Below are 15750 nucleotides of genomic sequence, written 5' to 3'. Positions count from 1 at the left end.
TGTGTGTGTGTGTGTGTGTGTGTGCATGGTTGTGTGTCTCTGTGTTGCCCTGCGACAGACTGGCGACCTGTGTAAGGTTGTAAAGTAAATGGATGGATTGTCTGAATTTTCCTCCGGCTCATTTTTCCTTCAGTGATTAATTGGGTGAACTCTGACCTCGGCGGCCGTGGCCTACATCTGTCGCTGTCCCGATCAATGGAGATGACCAGAGAAGGCTGCTGTGATCTGATTGGCTGAGGCTGCAGGCCCCGCCCCCCACCGCCTCTGGATAAAAGAGTCCGGCCTCGGGCGGCTCCACATGGGGCCGCAGACCCGAACCGGGCCAGGATGGAGCTGAAGGACTTTGGACGCTTCCTCGGTTCACCATGGTGAGTTCAATGATCCTCTGGAAACTGGAGATCTGCAGCTTTAGAGACTTAAACAACCCAGAGACAAGAAAACTGAATATTTACTGAACTCAAGTCTGCAGAAAAACAGTAAAACATGCAGCTAACAGACTGCTGATCGTTACCATGACAACGACTTTGAGGCCTGCAGGCGGCCATGAAATATAGAAATGAATGTAAATATTTCAGAGCGATTGCAGATTTTGAACTTTTTGATATCGAGACGTCTGCAGTTGGACAGAAACAATCATGATTTACTGTAAAACAATAAAAAGTTAAACCATCGCAAATTTATGGCATAAATGCAAAAACAACAGAAGTCATTTATTTATGTGGCTCAAATGTTTGGAAATATAAACATTAGTGATTGTAAACATTAATAAAATGCAGAGAGAGGTTTCTAAGTTTCTGACCTGGTTTTCATGTCTGTTTAATAAAACAGAAATAAATAAGAGAGCAGTTAGAAATGCGATAAACTCATTAATTTAGATAAAGTTATGTTTAAAGGATAAATGAACTTTATTTTTAAGGAGCGTTCCTCTGTGTGGCCCTCCTGGGTTTCCGTAGATGCAGCATCTGAACATTTTTCTCTTTTCTTTACATCAAATAGTTTTTTATTTTCTCCTCTTTTACTTCCTGTTTCATCTCACCTTCCTCCCAGCCCCCTGCGCTCCTCCTCTTCCTCCTCCTCATCCTCCCAGTCCCCCCCCTCCCGTTTCTGGGGCCCCCCTCTCTGCTCCTCTCCGCCGCTCTTCCTCCTCTCCAGCCCAGCCTCCTCTTCCTCCTGCGGGGACCAGACTCCTGACTCTCCAGCTGGGTGCAGTTCCAGCGGAAGCCCTGCAGGGGGCGCCGTGGAGTTTCACTCGGACCGTTTTTCAGTGGAGGTAGGAACGGCTTCCTGTTGCTCCATCAGGACTAAAACATTTTCCGGTTCTGCTGAAGCTCCGTAATCCAGATTAGATTCAGGGATTATTTGTCTTCATATCTACAGATGTACTGTGATTATAATCGGATCTAAAATGAGACGGGAGCGTCTTCCAGGCTTCATGTTGGGTCTACCTGGTGTTCTCTGGCAGGTGGACTGCCGGGCCCCGATGGGCCCCATGGGACCCAAACGGCTCTGTCTGGTCTGCGGAGACTTTGCCTCTGGCTATCATTACGGGGTGGCGTCCTGCGAGGCCTGCAAGGCCTTCTTCAAGAGGACCATCCAAGGTGACCTTCATCATCCTCAGCAGCAGCAGAGAATAATGCGAAACTAAAATATGACAGGAAATTATTAACCAATAATTATTTAAAATTATTCATTTGTAAGATAATGGAGTGTAAAATCTGTTTAATCAGTTTATTTATAGCAAAAAATGATGAAAAAATAAAGTTACCAGCTTATGACAATAATAAAGATTGTATTTTATATCAGTTTACATTTAATTTTTGTCTACATTTTTATATCTGGTCTTATTTTTTAGAGGCATTTCTGGTATCCCAGCATCTTTTCGTTTGCTGCTGACGCGTTTCCTGTTTTCTGGTTACCAAGGCAACATCGAGTACAGCTGCCCGGTGACGAACGAGTGCGAGATCACAAAGCGGAGGAGGAAAGCCTGCCAGGCGTGTCGCTTCAGGAAGTGTCTGCAGGCCGGGATGATGCGGGAAGGTAGGATGGGACCCGGTTCGGCCGGTTGAGACTCGGGCTCAAGGATGATATTAGACAGGCTTTGGTGCCAGCTGGTGGTCGGAGTGTGAACTGCACCCGGTTCACAGATCCATACGCATTTAATCTGACTGATAAACTGAAATTAATTTTCTAAATGTTTCTTCAGCTGATTTCCACCAGTCAGCTGCATCCAGACACAGTGATGATGAACCATCTGATCAGAAACCAGTTTATTCAGATTCAAAGGCCTGTTGGACCACAAGCAGCAGCATTAAAGCAAAACATATTAAGAGTTTTCCTCAAGTGCCTGGCATTGCTAATTAGCATCATACCTCAGCTTTCAACACAACTTTCAAATGTACATGTCAGAAACAAACTATTTTTGTACAACAATCTAAATTCAGGCTTTAAGGTCAAAGTTTACATCCTGTTAGCAGCTTTTAGGAAACTAATGGGGCTGAAAACAAACATCTGTGGAAGGACAGATTAAAATATGAGTAAGGAGACAAACAGCCTGGTAAACCTGCGGCTCGGATCAGAACAAATCTATCAAAATCCGAGTTTTTCACGTCTCAAACGGTGTTTGTGTTCAGGGGTGCGTTTGGACCGGGTCAGAGGAGGCCGGCAGAAGTACCGGAGGCGGGTGGAGACAGGCGGTAAAGCTCCGTTCAGCCTGCCGCTCGGCTCCAGTGAGTTCCCCGACGTTCCCTCTGAAGGCTCCCAGTCCGCCCAGACTTCCCAGTCTGACGGTCCCATCCGTCTGTTTCAGGAAACAAGCTGATCTCCCATTTGCTGCTGACAGAGCCCGCCCCGCTGGCAGCCAATCAGGACGACTCGACCGACGACGGCAGCCTGCGGACCCTCCTGACCCTCTGTGACCTTCTGAACCGGGAGCTGCTGGTTCTGATTGGCTGGGCCAAGCAGATCCCAGGTAATCCCAGGTCCTAAAACAGTTTCACATTACTGAACAGCCAAGATGGCTTCCGGTAGAAGAGATTAAATTCTGGAAGACCAGCGTCTCAGACCGATCCGTCTGATGCCTCGCTGCTCCGCTCTCACTCCCCGCCAGGTTTCTCTGAGCTCTCATTGGTGGAGCAGATGTCGCTGCTGCAGAGCGGCTGGATGGAGGCGCTGCTGGTGGGCGTGGCCTGGCGCTCGCAGGGCAGGGCGGGGGAGGAGCTTGTGTTTGCGGGGAACCTGCGCCTGGACGAGGCTCAGTGCCGGGCCGCCGGCCTGGCTGGTGTGTACCAGGAAGTGCGCCACCTGGTGGCCAGGTACCGGGCGATGAAGATGAGCCCAGAGGAGGCGGTGATGCTGAAGGCCATGGCGCTCACCAACTCAGGTACAGACATTTAGACGGCATGATGCTGCCATTAGGCTCTGAGAGTTGATCTAATGGTGGAACATCGCTAACATGATGACCTGCCTGACTCCACCGACTAACACTGAACAGCTACAGTGCAGGAAAAGGGACAAAATTCAAGCTGTTGAGCAGAAACAGCCTCTCTGCTGCCACCTACAGGCAGAGAAAACACCTGCAGATTCCTGGGGATCCCAGAAGTTTTCAGACGCTTACAAGACGAGTCAGTATTAGAACCAGAACCAGAACCTGGTAGTGCTTCTGGTTCTGTTCGGTATGAACTGAACCAGAAGTTTTCCAAACAAAGTTACAGAACAAAATGTTTCCATAGTAACTGGATCCCAGTGAGACAACCAGCAGGACCATCAATCAAAGCAAACTGGACTTTAACAGCATTCATTCGTTTCCGTTTCTCATTTCCCCCCGGAGTCACCATAGCAACCAGTGACTCAGCATTTCCTGGATCTGCTGACTTATTTCATGACTCAGCAGATTCTTTTGGAATTGTTCTGAGATCCAATATGGCCGCTCCGCGAGTCGACAGCAACAAGCTGCGGAGGAAACGTTCATTTTACAGGAATCAATGTTGCATTTAGCTGAAGAGTTCAGTTATCATAACGTTCATCAGTTACTACGACAACCTGAGCGGGTCCAGTGCTTTGGGTCAGATGAGCTCGCTGTGAATGTGCTGCATAAATAAACTTTGACTTGATAAAAAAAAATGGCCACATTTCAGCGTTTCCACTATAAACAGGGATAAGTTCATAAAAAAGCTGTTTTGTGGTCAGATTGCAGTAACACCCCATGACCAGCAGGAGGCGGTGGTGTATCCATGAACTGATTTAAATGGAGGAAGCGCGGCGGGACGGATGAACCCACAGCGAGGCGCCAATCAATAACTGATGATCACGATCAGCTGGCTCTCTGCAGCTCTCACAGCAGCACTGGCTCCTGTTTGCCTCGGCCTGAATTTGTTGGGTTTGTGCAGTAACTGACCTCTGACCTCCGCCCCCCAGATGCCGAGTTGCCAGACTCTCCGGACTCGCTGCAGCGGCTCCAGGACGGCCTGCAGGAGGCGCTGCAGGACTACGAGTGTTCCCGCGGGGAGCCGCACCGGGCGGGCCGGCTGCTGATGAGCCTCCCGCTGCTGCGGCAGAGCGCCGCCCGCGCCGCGGAGGCCTTCCGGCGGCTGCACCGCCAGCACCGCGTCCCCATCCACAAACTGCTGCTGGAGATGCTGAACGCCAAGAGCTGAGCAGCTTCCCTTCACAAACCATCCTGGTTCTGTCCTGCCGTCATTAGCGAGGTCGTCCAGGTCAGATGACAACTTCACTTCCGGGTCAGTAAGAGGGAAGGAAGGCAGAACCTGACCAAACTGTAAGAAACCAGCTGACAAAAACTGGATTTCTAGCAGTTTTGCAAAATGGGAATAAAATATCCAGTTTTAATCAACAAACGATCAGCATCAGATATCAGGACTTCCTGTGTAAGCCCCGCCCCCTTTGTGGATGTTCATCTCAGGGACTGAGGAGGGAGCGTCATCATATTTCCTGTGTTTAAGTTTTCATGTATTTTTGTTATTTCTGTGTAAAGTTTTTCCTCAGATGCTCCCGTTTCCTCAGGTGAAATAAATCCAAAACTTTTACTACAAAATCTGTTGTGTTTAATACGAATCGTTTCACAATTCAAAAAGGTTCAAACGTCACAGCAGTGATGCGTTCAAAGGCTGAGGGAAACGGGACGTCAGGAAAGGTCGAGCTGTGGTTTTAACATGAATTTTTATTTTAATATGAAAGGAGAGGAACATTTATTAGATCAAAATGTTTGTTTTTATTAGACTTTATACAACAAACAATTTTAATTTGGAGGTCACTGAACTGGTTCGGACCAACGGTTCTGGTTCAGGACGGTTTTCTCAAGTTTCACACCTCATTAAAAAAATCTGAACGAATCAATGCAGCTCTCCCTCCGGCCACTAGGGGGCAGTAAAGGCAACACATTGAGATTTAAATACAGCAGGAAGAATGAAAACCAAAAGTTTAACGCCAACAAAACCACAATAAAAAATGTAATCAATTATTTTCTGTCTCATGCCTGTTAAAACAGGAAGGCATGACCATATATGGACAATTAGCAGCTAGCATGTGATTATTTCACTGAATATTTAGGAGGAATAAGTTGTAATTGTCCGATTATTCGTTACTAACATCCCCTAAGCAGGAAACTTCGTTCACACAGCAGGTCGTCATATTTTGTTATATTTCTGTTGAAATCCAACTTTTTTTGCTTTGCGCGGTTCATGCTCAAACTAAATGCTCCTGCAGTCAGACTTCTGTCTGAACGGTTTATGATGTCAAAGCGACCCGCATGTGCAGAAGAAGAACCTAGTTGTCACTGAACAGAGATCCGTTTACAGCTGGAAAGATGGCCGACGCATCCATGGACAGATTTTAAACAGCACGGAGAACCGATCAGAACCAGACGAAGGAACGTCTGTTTCCTTCAGGAGCAGAACCAAGACACGTCAGTGAAGTGGAAGTCGGATAAAATGCGACTCCACAGTTCAGACTGTAGATTCTGGGAAACCATCAGATATGCATCTGATTTAATTACGCGTAAAAAGTCAGATTTTTCTTGCATGAAAAGATTAAAATTGGGCGGTTCAGGGTGTTGTTTGTGAGCATAAAGTTCATTAGATAAGTAGCAGAGGCTGGATCATTTTGGTCCCTCCGTGTCTGAGCTAAATTAATAACAGTGTAACGCCAGCTGGTAACAGCGTTTCTCTTCCCTCTGCCTGCGACTGAACTCTCTCCACATAGAGCTTTTAAATGCTTCCACAAACGCCGGTCTGTTAGGTCTCTGCTCTGTCAGCCATGTTCTCGCTTTCTTTCTTTCTTTCTTTCTCTGTTTTTAAACGGTTTGTTATTTTAGACTGAACATAAAAACGACTTCGGCAGCAATCCACCGAAATCCCTCCGTGCCAAACCAGCACCTCCTCTGGTTATTCAATCAGCTGAAAGTATTTGGATAAAAGTGCCAGAGAGGGAAGTTAAAGTGGCAGAAATACAGAAAAGTATATTTATGTTGTACTGAAGTACTTCTTGCATACAGTGTCTTTCTTCACATAAACCTGCTGAACTGCAGAGACTAAACATCCAAATAAACATCAGCTTCAGCATTACAGAAAACCTTCAGAATAAATACTTCAGAACTGATGGTGGCAGAGAATCCGACAGGACTCGCCGCTGCCCCCTGCAGGCTTTAAATCAAACTTTGAGTAGAAATGATCAAAATAAATCTTCTGTAGAAACTGAAGCAGAAAACTGTCGGATATAAAAGTTAGAAAACGTCACAAACACCATCAGCCGAGTCCGGTCCAGTCCGGTCCGTGTTTTCCCTCAGGTTCTGAGTGAAATTAATTAATGCAGTGAAGAAAAACCTTCATCCTGATCTCAGGACCGGGTTTGGTTCTGGAGAATTCCAGCTGCAGAGTTTGTTCCCAGCTCTGTAGTGCCACCTGCTGGAGAAAAGCAGTTCATCCAGAGGTTTAAAGGAATCTGAACGTCTCAGTTTGGTCGGCCAATCAGAAGCCAGTCTGGTCGGCCAATCAGAAGCTGGTCTCGTTCATGTGTGGTTTGGGGCTGGACGGCGCCGCCACTCCGGTTCCCTCTGGACTCGCTGGACTTTCTGGTGTCGCCGCTGCCTCAGCAGGTGATGCTGCAGCGCCACGGCGAGGCGATGCGGGGGTCAAAGAGCGGCTTGGACTGGGCATGGAGGAGGCGGGGCTTGTGGGTGAGGTGGGCGTGGCCCTGCGGTGCGAGGAAGAGGACAGAGTGGAGGCGGACATGGAGGACGGCGTCCCTGGGGTGTAGCGGGCTCCGGGGGACACAGTGAAGCTGGTGGGGGTCCGCAGGCTGAACCTGGCCTCCAGCTCGCTGCAGACCGCCACGCTGCGCCTCATGCCCTCCGACCACGGCGGCGTGCCGAAGGCCGAGCTGGCCGCCGCCTCGGGGCCCTTGGCCAGTTCCTGGCAGCGCTCCACGAAGCTGCCGCGCCGGACTGCCTCCCGCTCCGGGTGGTACCGAGGCGCCTGGGGGCTCGGGCTCTGATGGTGGGCGGGACTCTGGAGGTTGGCGGGGCCATAAAGGCCCTGGAAGCTGGCAGAGGGGGCGGCGGCGTCTCTGGGCGGTCTGCTGAGGGGAGCCGGGGGCGGAGTCTGTCGAGGGAGGCTGCCGCTCAGCGAGGCTGAGGACCCCACCACTCCAGGCGAAGCGCGAAAACGGTCGGCCCGGAAACTGTCGCTGAGCTGAGAGTGGAGGCTGCAGAGACAGGAAGTGACATCAGTAAGCTTCCTGACTGACTTAAAAAGGTGTGTGTGTGTGTGCGTGTGTGTGTGTGTGTGAAACCATGGAATGAAGGAAGGAACCAAGGAAGGATCCTGACTGATGTGACGAGCATCTGTGTGTGTGTGTGTGTGTGTGCGTGCGTGCGTACTTGTTTATAGCACATATTGAGGACCTTTTCACAGCTTTCACCAGTGAAAGGAGGTCGTTTGTGGAAGCGAGGACGTTTTCTAGGTCCTCACTTTTTCTGAGCTCTACTGGTTAGATTTAGATATTTGGTGTGAGTTCAGTCCTGGTTAAGATTCGGGTAAGAAATAAACTAGTAATAGTTAAGGAAATGTCTAGGAATAAAGGTTTAGGAATAAATGCACTGAAATGTGTGGAAGTCAAGTAGAAATGCTCAGTATGAATAGACACGTGTCCCCCATCTTCCTGCTGGAATGCAAAAAGCTGCTGACCGATGATGACTATCGTTAGTTTTAGCTGTTACATGATCAACATAACATAATATGTACGCCAGCTATATAAAGAAAAAGGACGCAGAGCTTTGCTACAAACTGTCAAGACTACAACTATATAACAAGATCAGGAAAAAGTTTTAATTAAGAAAAAAAATAGCGAAGGAAAGGAAAGTCGTTCAGTTATGCTAGCTTGACTTTGGCAACCGTAACATGCAGATGTGATGTGGAATTTCAGTTCAGTTAAAAAATAAAAAAAAAGGTGACCCACACACCAACTGACAGACCTGTTAGCTTAGCTAATAGCAGCTGTAGCTAATCTACAACAGCAATCACAAAATAATAATAACAAAATAAACATCAGGCCTGAAAACATAAAACTGCAACAGGCTGAATGTTCTGGTTCAGTGTGGGAAATATTTCAAGTGTTTTTTGGTGTTGAATTCTGATATTTTAGCGGAGCTGTTGTCAGTCAGTTGCTATGGCAACGGGTCTGTGTGTATCATAGCCAACAATGAGAGGGAGAAAAAAGAAAAGTTTTAAGTTGTTCTTCAATGGTTTTTCTGCCATTTTTCCCTTTGGTGTAGAACATAGCACTAAGCGTACATCTCCAGGTTTCATTTAGTTTACGGTTCCACCGCGGCAACACTCGGCACGTCGACAGAGGAAGGCGTGTGTCTCTCTCTCTGTACCTGCAGGTGGAGGCCCTGGGCGTGCTGTCGGGAGTCCGGGTCAGAGCCAGGTCACACTGGTCCAGCAGCTCCAGCAGCTCCTCCTCCGTCGGCCCGCCCAGCGCTGCCGGAACAAAAACACCTCGTCATCCCCTCTGACCAATCAGAGTGCTCGCGTGCTCAGGGCGCCGCTGACCTCTGATGTCGACCTTCCCGGCGATCTCCATGGCCGTGGTCAGGTCCCACATCTGGATGCTGCCGTTGCCATGGCCGCTGAACAGGTAGCGGCGCGGGCGCGAGCCGATGCGACTCGAGCCCTCGCACTCGTGGACCATGAAGGCCGTGATGGACGTCCCGTCCACCGACCGCACCTCGCACACCCTGGAGAGACAACTGCGTCAGCAGACCCAGAGACCGCTCACTCTGAAGGCGGTGGGGAAGTGGGCGGGGCTTATTTGCTTCATCTGCTCTTCAAACTTTAAAAAATCTGATTTATCCAAATGAATTTGTATTTTCAGGATATTTTCTTTGAATTGCTCTGAATAATTAATACTCTATATTTATCAGCATCTTCACATCTCTTTCTCAGGAGTTTGTGTTTAATAAAAACACGTTTCTTCCACAATCCTTTGACAATCCGAACTAAATCTAAACTTTTAACGTCAGATAAAACTTTGACATGGAATGTCCTTATTAACGTTTGATACTTTTTTCTTCATTTATACTCCGATCCGGATTCGATCCAGATCCAACAGCTGATACTAGACGAAAGCGTCGCCATGATTAAACCCCAAACTGCCAGCCGATCGCCACCAGGCCGCCTCTGATTGGGCCGCCATCAGGAATCGTCCCTCACCTCTTCCCGTTGGACGACAGCCGGACGTAGAGCTTATCCGTGTCCGGAACCACTCTCTGGATGAACACCTGCTGGTCGTCCCGCTCCCCGTACGGACCTGGAACCACACAGACCTGGCTGAGGCCAAACAGAACCCAACAGAACCCGACAAAATCAAACAAAACCAGTTAGAACCAAACAGAACCCATTAGAACCTGCTGACCGATCTCGGTTCCGGCGCTGCAGCCTCCGTGTCCGTCCACGTCGTCCAGACTCAGGATCTTGAAGGAGGTGAGCGGAGTGGACCCGGGCTGAGTGGAGATCATCCCTCGGAACCGGGTCACAGTCCAGGTCCGAACGTGGTTGTTGTCCGCACAGACTGGAAAACACAGGGAGGAACCATCAGAACCTGGTGCCGGAGCCTGGACCCATCAGAACCGGGCCTGGTACCTGAGATGAGGTGCTTCTCAGACAGCATGATCTTGGTGACGGGACTGCGGTGGACGGAGAAGGTCTGGAAGAGCTGCGGACCGGAGCCGACCGTCTCCGGATGCTGGACGATGACCCGGACCGTTCCAGAACTGGTTCCGTAGGCGATCTCGATCCAGTTCCCGCTGTCACCTGAACACACCACGGTTCTGATTCTACTGCAGATTCGTTACAAAACAGTGAAAAGCATTGATGTGATGCTGACGCTGACCTGCAGGTGGCAGCGTTTCCTCCGCCTGCCTCCCTGCTGCCCCCCGGTGGCCACTGATAAAACTGGAGCCATTTCAAATCTTTAAAGATTAAACTTTTGTGTCTAATCCGTCTGCCAACTTTTCTTTTGTTTTTTTGGATAAAATGTAATATTTAAAAAAATATTATACAATTAATTACAAATATTTAAACGTTTTAAATGAAACTTTCTCTTCTTTTATAAGTGATTGTAGTTTTTAATGCCGTCTGTTGAATTCTGGCTTTTATAAGATGGAGAAATAAATTGTTACGTTATTTATTAATTTTTTATGTTTATGTATTTAAAAAACAATATTTTGATTCATATTAAATTATTTTCTTTTATCAGTTTTACATGTTTTCCTTATTATTTAATTCATTAAATTATTATTCACACTTTTACATCACAAACCTTTAATTTTAGCTCAGAGAGAAACTCTGATTCCACCTAACTGTATATTTTTTATGTTATTTTTATGAGTTTATTTGATGTTTAACAGCTCAAAGGTTCACATATATTAACATTTGCCTTTAATTTTTTTAAAATCCATAGCCCTAATTTGATGCTTTTATTCTTTATGTAGCTGTGGATGTTGTAATGTTCAGTTTGGTGGCTGTGTGTCCTGCCCAGTCCTCCCAGTATGAGTGGTTTGGTCCTTACTGGTCTTGGGGGTCAGGTAGACGCTGAGGGCGGTGATGGCGTCCTCGGTCGGGTCCCTGTAGAGCTCCGTCACCAGCAGGTCGTTGTCCTTCATCCTCAGAGGGAACTTCTGGACGTCTGACGGAGACAAAGACATCAGCTACCCGTTGCCATGGCGATGGACTTGGACCACGTTGCCGTGGCGATGGGCTTGGACCCGCCAGTCTTACCGATGTAGTAGATGGATCCGTTGTTGCAGCCCAGGATGAGGAAGGATCCGGCCGTGTCGTAGCTGCTGATGGGAACAACATCCTGGTTCTGCAGGGAGGGGGCGGGGCTTATCACCTAGCAACCCACATTGGACCTGAAACCGCCCAGATCCGGACTCCACCCACCTGCCAGTGCTTGGTGACGGCGTTCCAGACGCCGACCTTCCCGGTGTGGCTTGTGGCGATCAGCTGGTTACCAACGAAGAAGAGCGCCTCGGCCGGAACGTTGAGGCTGAAGACGCCTGCAGGGGGCAGCACACACACGCGTTTACACGCCGGTTCTGAGGTTCTGTCCAGACCCCGGACCCGGTTCTGCTCAGGTCTGATCATCATAAACAAGCCTGATCCCAGTTAGACAGCATGGAAGGAGACATTTAAATGATTCTCATCGTCCAATCAGAACAGACTTCCTCTAAGTTGAAAGTGAGGCAGGAAGAAGGAAAAAACCAGGAAGAACCTCGAAACGTCTCGGATAAAAGGAAACAAATCGATAATAAAAACTACAAGAAGGTTTTTGTTTGTTTGATTCTGATCAAATTAAACTTTAAAGTCAATATTTTAAGAAATAATGTTGAGGCGATTTAGAAATGCTTATTTCTAAAAATACTTTGATAAAAGGAGAAAAATAAATAAGACCAAAGAATGAAAACTGAAAAAAATGAAAAAATAACTTCAGATACAAATTTATATTTTATAAAGGAAACAGACTGAAAACATAATTTTTTTTAAAACAGTTAAAAGTAGAGCTGAAATACATGATAAAATTACAAAAAATAAAAATTAAATTTTAAAATACTATGAAAACAATAGAAAAAATAAAAAATCTAAAGAAAACAAAAATAAGAATAAATTTTATTAGAAATAAAATTAGAACATTTATAAAACATGTTAGAACATAATTTTTATTGTAATGTAAACTGATAACTTTGATTTGCATCAGTTTCCACTTCCTGCAGGTTGAATCGTACCGATTTCGTTCCCGTTGCCGTCGGGACAGATGGACCAGAGGATGATCTCCGTCACCGAGGCGACGGCCACCATCTTGTCGTTGTCTCCCAGCGACCCGCCCATCACCTTGGCGTTGAGGGCGACTCTGTCGATGACGCAGTCGAGGCGCGGCGAGGTGAAGACCTGCTGCCAGCCGGTGGATTCCTTCATCCTGACGGCAGGAAGGACAACCTTCACTTCCTGGTTCCGCCCACCGACCGGCCAATCAGAGCGCCGCAGGAGTGGCTTACCTGTAGCAGACGACAAACTGAGCGTACGCCACGGCGATCCAGTTGTGATGGCCGCAGATGATCCGGACCATGCCGGGATCCGACAATCCTCCTGCAGAACCGCAGAGTTAGTGACATCACTTCCTGTAGAGCCGCGGCGGCGGCCCAACCCGTTACCTGCAGACGTCCTGTCCTCGGCGCCGTTCCGGCCCAGAAGCCCGGCGTTCCCCAGGTTGGGCGGCATCGTGTTGCTGCGTCGGACCGGCGCCCGCTCCGCCGGCCCGGCCCGGCCCACCATGAACTGAGACCCGGCCACGCTGTGGCGGTTCCGACGCTTCGCCGGGTACACTGGGGAGACACGGACACGGATCAGGTCCAGAACCGGGTCGGGTCCAGAACCGGGCCTGCTGCTGGTCCAGCTGTACCTGGGGGAGGCAGGTATCCGTTGAACAGAACGTTTCCGCAGGAGGACCGGTCCAACTCGTCACACAGCTGCAGCTTTCGCACTGAAACAAAGTTAAAAATGATTTTAAAACAGCGCCTCCTGCTGGCAGCGGGCCGGTTTGTTCCCTCTGGTTCTGGATGCATCTGGAAGGACTTTTGCTGGGTTTTTTTTAGCTATGATGCGTCACCATGGCAACGAGGTTTACAGCTGATTAGCAGCTCAAATATAACCTGAACTTTGACCCCGGATCATGGCTGCAGCGTCTGATCCCAGACTCCAGCATCTCTCTGCTCATCCTTCCAACCAGACAGATTCAAAGAGGAGCAGCAAAAGCAAAGGAGGTGGATTAGCAGCGTTAGCTAACAAGTAATGGTCTCATTTACCTTCCCTTTAGGAGAAATGAAGTAAGTTTGGACTGAACCGTTCTCCAGGTTCTCCAAGCAGAACCAGAACAGAAATCTAAGATCTGTGTTCACCTGGAGAACACTGTAAAGAACCAGAAGCGCCCGAACGTTTCCTCATCCTGACCTGAGCACGGTGGAGGCAGCATCATGCTGTGGGGCCGTTTTTAGACATCGATCTGATCCGAGTATCTGATGGTTCCTGTCAGTAGAACATCCCTCTAACCTGCTGCTGAGGCGCTGAGCAACCAGCGAAGGGCGTGAAAACTTTAGCAAAACGTCGGAGCTGCTCTCACCCAGCGGCGTGATCCCGTAGAACTCCGCCTCGTGCATGAGCATGTGCACGTTGATGGAGCGCGGGTACAGCTCTTTGCTGCGCAGGAAGTTGAGGATGGGAGCGAAGAGCGACGGGTCGCGGTCGATGAAGATCTGAGGAGAGAAACGGCAGCGTGACGAAGAGGAAGACGACTCAACCAGAAGACGAGCCCAGGAACACTCACGGCTCCTTCGTCATCTTTCAGGGTGGAGATGCGGCCGCTCAGCAGGCTGAAAAACAGGAAGAGGAAGAGTTCAGGAAGCTGGTCCAAGGCTGAACGGAGCTAAATAAAGTCAGGCTGACTCACCTGGAGAAGAAGGAGTCAGGAACCCAGGTGAGCGTCTGTCTGGAGGTACTGAACCTGTAAGATGTTAGAGAGCCGTCGCTTTATTCTTCATGGATTTAACCCAACTAGTAAATTCATTTAATTAAATTTAAATCAACAAAACCAGCTGAAACATCAGGTTCTGATTAGGGCTGGGCACCGCTAGCTATGCTAACCCTAATCATGAAGCTAAAACACTACCCAACTTAGCATAAGCAAGCGCTAAAGCGCTACACCAGTATTTAGCATGAGCTAAAGCTAAATTGAAATGGTATTGAGTGGACGCTATGCTAAAACAATATACCATATGGTATTAAAATTAAATAATTAGCTCCTCTGTTAGCGCATTAGCGGAAGTTTTCCCACCAGGGGTTTAACTTTTCCTCACTCTCCTCCTTTGCCTCCATACTCACTAAGGTTCTGCTACTCAAAGTAAAATCTATTTCTTATTTCTTCACCAGGCAAAAACGCTGACAGCAGCGAAACGTCATGCAGCCAACCAAATATTTGGTTTAAATATATAAACTTCATTTTCCCACCAACTCTGGGAAGTTTTCATGCAGACAGGAAGACGGAACTGCTTCATGTTGTCAAGATGTTTGTTGCCAACATGAACTAAACCTTCCGGTCAGAGTTCCAGTTTGGTGAATCTGATGTCAACACCAGATCTGACGGGAAAAAACTCACTCCTGCAGCTGGTTTGTTAAGGTTCCATTATCGGACAGATGTGATATTTGGATAATTTTCATCTCTAAAGTTCATCTATTGAATCCAGACTATCAGAAATAAGACTCGTCTTCGTGCAGACCTAATGTATTTGTAGTTTTTAACATAAAGTGATAGTTAAGCTTTATGTTCCACCTGCATGCGTCCATTGTCGGACACAAAGTAAAATTCAACCTTCATTTGTTTTTATTCAACCTCGGAAGGGACACTTGGGGTAATAATAAAGGTGTGAATCAAACAATTCTTTATATAAAACCCCGACTATTTCCTTTTAAGTCGTGTAAAACGGTTTATTTTACATAAAGAGAGAATTAATCATGAAAGAATGGCAATCTGTCCGACAATGGAAGCCGCTACATTAGCTTAGTCTCATCTCTCCAGCTAGCCGGGTTAGCCCGGAACTTCCGGTGCTCCTCACCTCTTCCCACCGACATTCAGGTGGATGATATCCCCACTCTTCACCGGGGAAGACATCCTCCAGAGACCGAGTGACTCGGACAAATCCAGAAAAATACGAATCTAATCCATGTTTTGAGCAGAAAGCAGCTCAACAAAGCACTTCCTGCTACACGGTGAAGGTGGGGAGAAGGTCCTCGCTGCAGCATGCAGAAAGGGGCGGGGACGGACCACTGTCAGCCTCATACCTTATATGGAAATGGGACCATTGCACTCCGGAAGTGAAGGGGGCGCTATTTTCCTAATTTCTAGTATAAATACCTTAAAGAAGCGGGTTTGAGATGCCGATTGAAAGAAGTTTGAGAGGGTTCATGTGTTCGGCACACGATCCAAAATGGAAAAGGCGCAAAGTCAGCAAAAGGTATTTTTACCTTCTTTAAAATTTTTATCACATAGTAAATCAATACGCTTTTCTAGATGACGTTGAGCATATAATAAACAGCTGTAGACTATTGAAATGCGTAATTCATAGAAGGTAAGGTTAAATTTAGCATGTAGCATAGCTAATTATTTCCCTGCAGGGCACCATTAGAT

At 47.7% G+C, this 15750-nt stretch overlaps 2 protein-coding genes across 3 annotated transcripts; one reads left to right on the top strand and one right to left on the bottom strand.

Annotated features, from left to right (window-relative positions):
• The first annotated feature begins 264 nt into the window (after window positions 1–264).
• Window positions 265–5050, top strand: esrrd (estrogen-related receptor delta). Of its 2 annotated transcripts, XM_008402037.2 has the most exons (8): window positions 265–368; window positions 1048–1270; window positions 1463–1598; window positions 1921–2037; window positions 2631–2726; window positions 2807–2968; window positions 3107–3379; window positions 4414–5050. In XM_008402037.2, exons 1-8 carry the CDS (start codon window positions 328–330, stop codon window positions 4650–4652), a joined length of 1287 nt encoding a protein of 428 aa, XP_008400259.1. In that variant the 5' UTR covers window positions 265–327; the 3' UTR covers window positions 4653–5050. The 2 variants fall into 2 exon arrangements, with proteins under 2 accessions (XP_008400259.1, XP_008400260.1); XM_008402038.2 differs by lacking the exon at window positions 265–368 and having other exon boundaries at window positions 1184–1270; window positions 1378–1598.
• A 108-nt stretch (window positions 5051–5158) lies between these two features.
• shkbp1 (SH3KBP1 binding protein 1) lies at window positions 5159–15261 on the bottom strand. The gene is made up of 17 exons (XM_008402034.2): window positions 15179–15261; window positions 14017–14070; window positions 13894–13939; window positions 13690–13822; window positions 12973–13053; window positions 12725–12895; window positions 12569–12659; window positions 12299–12489; window positions 11457–11572; window positions 11292–11379; window positions 11083–11199; window positions 10155–10325; window positions 9928–10083; window positions 9726–9822; window positions 9066–9250; window positions 8891–8993; window positions 5159–7716 (listed from the first exon to the last, which is right to left on the bottom strand). Exons 1-17 carry the CDS (start codon window positions 15232–15234, stop codon window positions 7005–7007), a joined length of 2568 nt encoding a protein of 855 aa, XP_008400256.1. The 5' UTR covers window positions 15235–15261; the 3' UTR covers window positions 5159–7004.
• Between the last annotated feature and the right edge of the window lie 489 nt (window positions 15262–15750).

Source organism: Poecilia reticulata, unplaced genomic scaffold (assembly GCF_000633615.1).
Source record: "Poecilia reticulata strain Guanapo unplaced genomic scaffold, Guppy_female_1.0+MT scaffold_159, whole genome shotgun sequence".
In the NCBI taxonomy this organism is placed as follows: domain Eukaryota; kingdom Metazoa; phylum Chordata; class Actinopteri; order Cyprinodontiformes; family Poeciliidae; genus Poecilia; species Poecilia reticulata.
Note: the sequence above shows the minus strand (reverse complement) of the source record. Positions and strands in the feature narration are given on the sequence as shown.

Coding starts and splice junctions, on each gene's coding strand:
- shkbp1 (XM_008402034.2), bottom strand. CDS start 15,234: ATGTCTTCCCCGGTGAAGAGTGGGGATATCATCCACCTGAATGTCGGT. Junction 13,940..14,016: donor CCTGACTCCTTCTTCTCCAG/GTGAGTCAGCCT, acceptor CCTGTTTTTCAG/CCTGCTGAGCGGCCGCATCT. Junction 10,326..11,082: donor CTACCTGACCCCCAAGACCA/GTAAGGACCAAA, acceptor TGGTGTGTTCAG/GTGACAGCGGGAACTGGATC.
- esrrd (XM_008402037.2), top strand. CDS start 328: ATGGAGCTGAAGGACTTTGGACGCTTCCTCGGTTCACCATG. Junction 369..1,047: donor CGCTTCCTCGGTTCACCATG/GTGAGTTCAATG, acceptor CCTTCCTCCCAG/CCCCCTGCGCTCCTCCTCTT. Junction 2,038..2,630: donor GGCCGGGATGATGCGGGAAG/GTAGGATGGGAC, acceptor GTTTGTGTTCAG/GGGTGCGTTTGGACCGGGTC.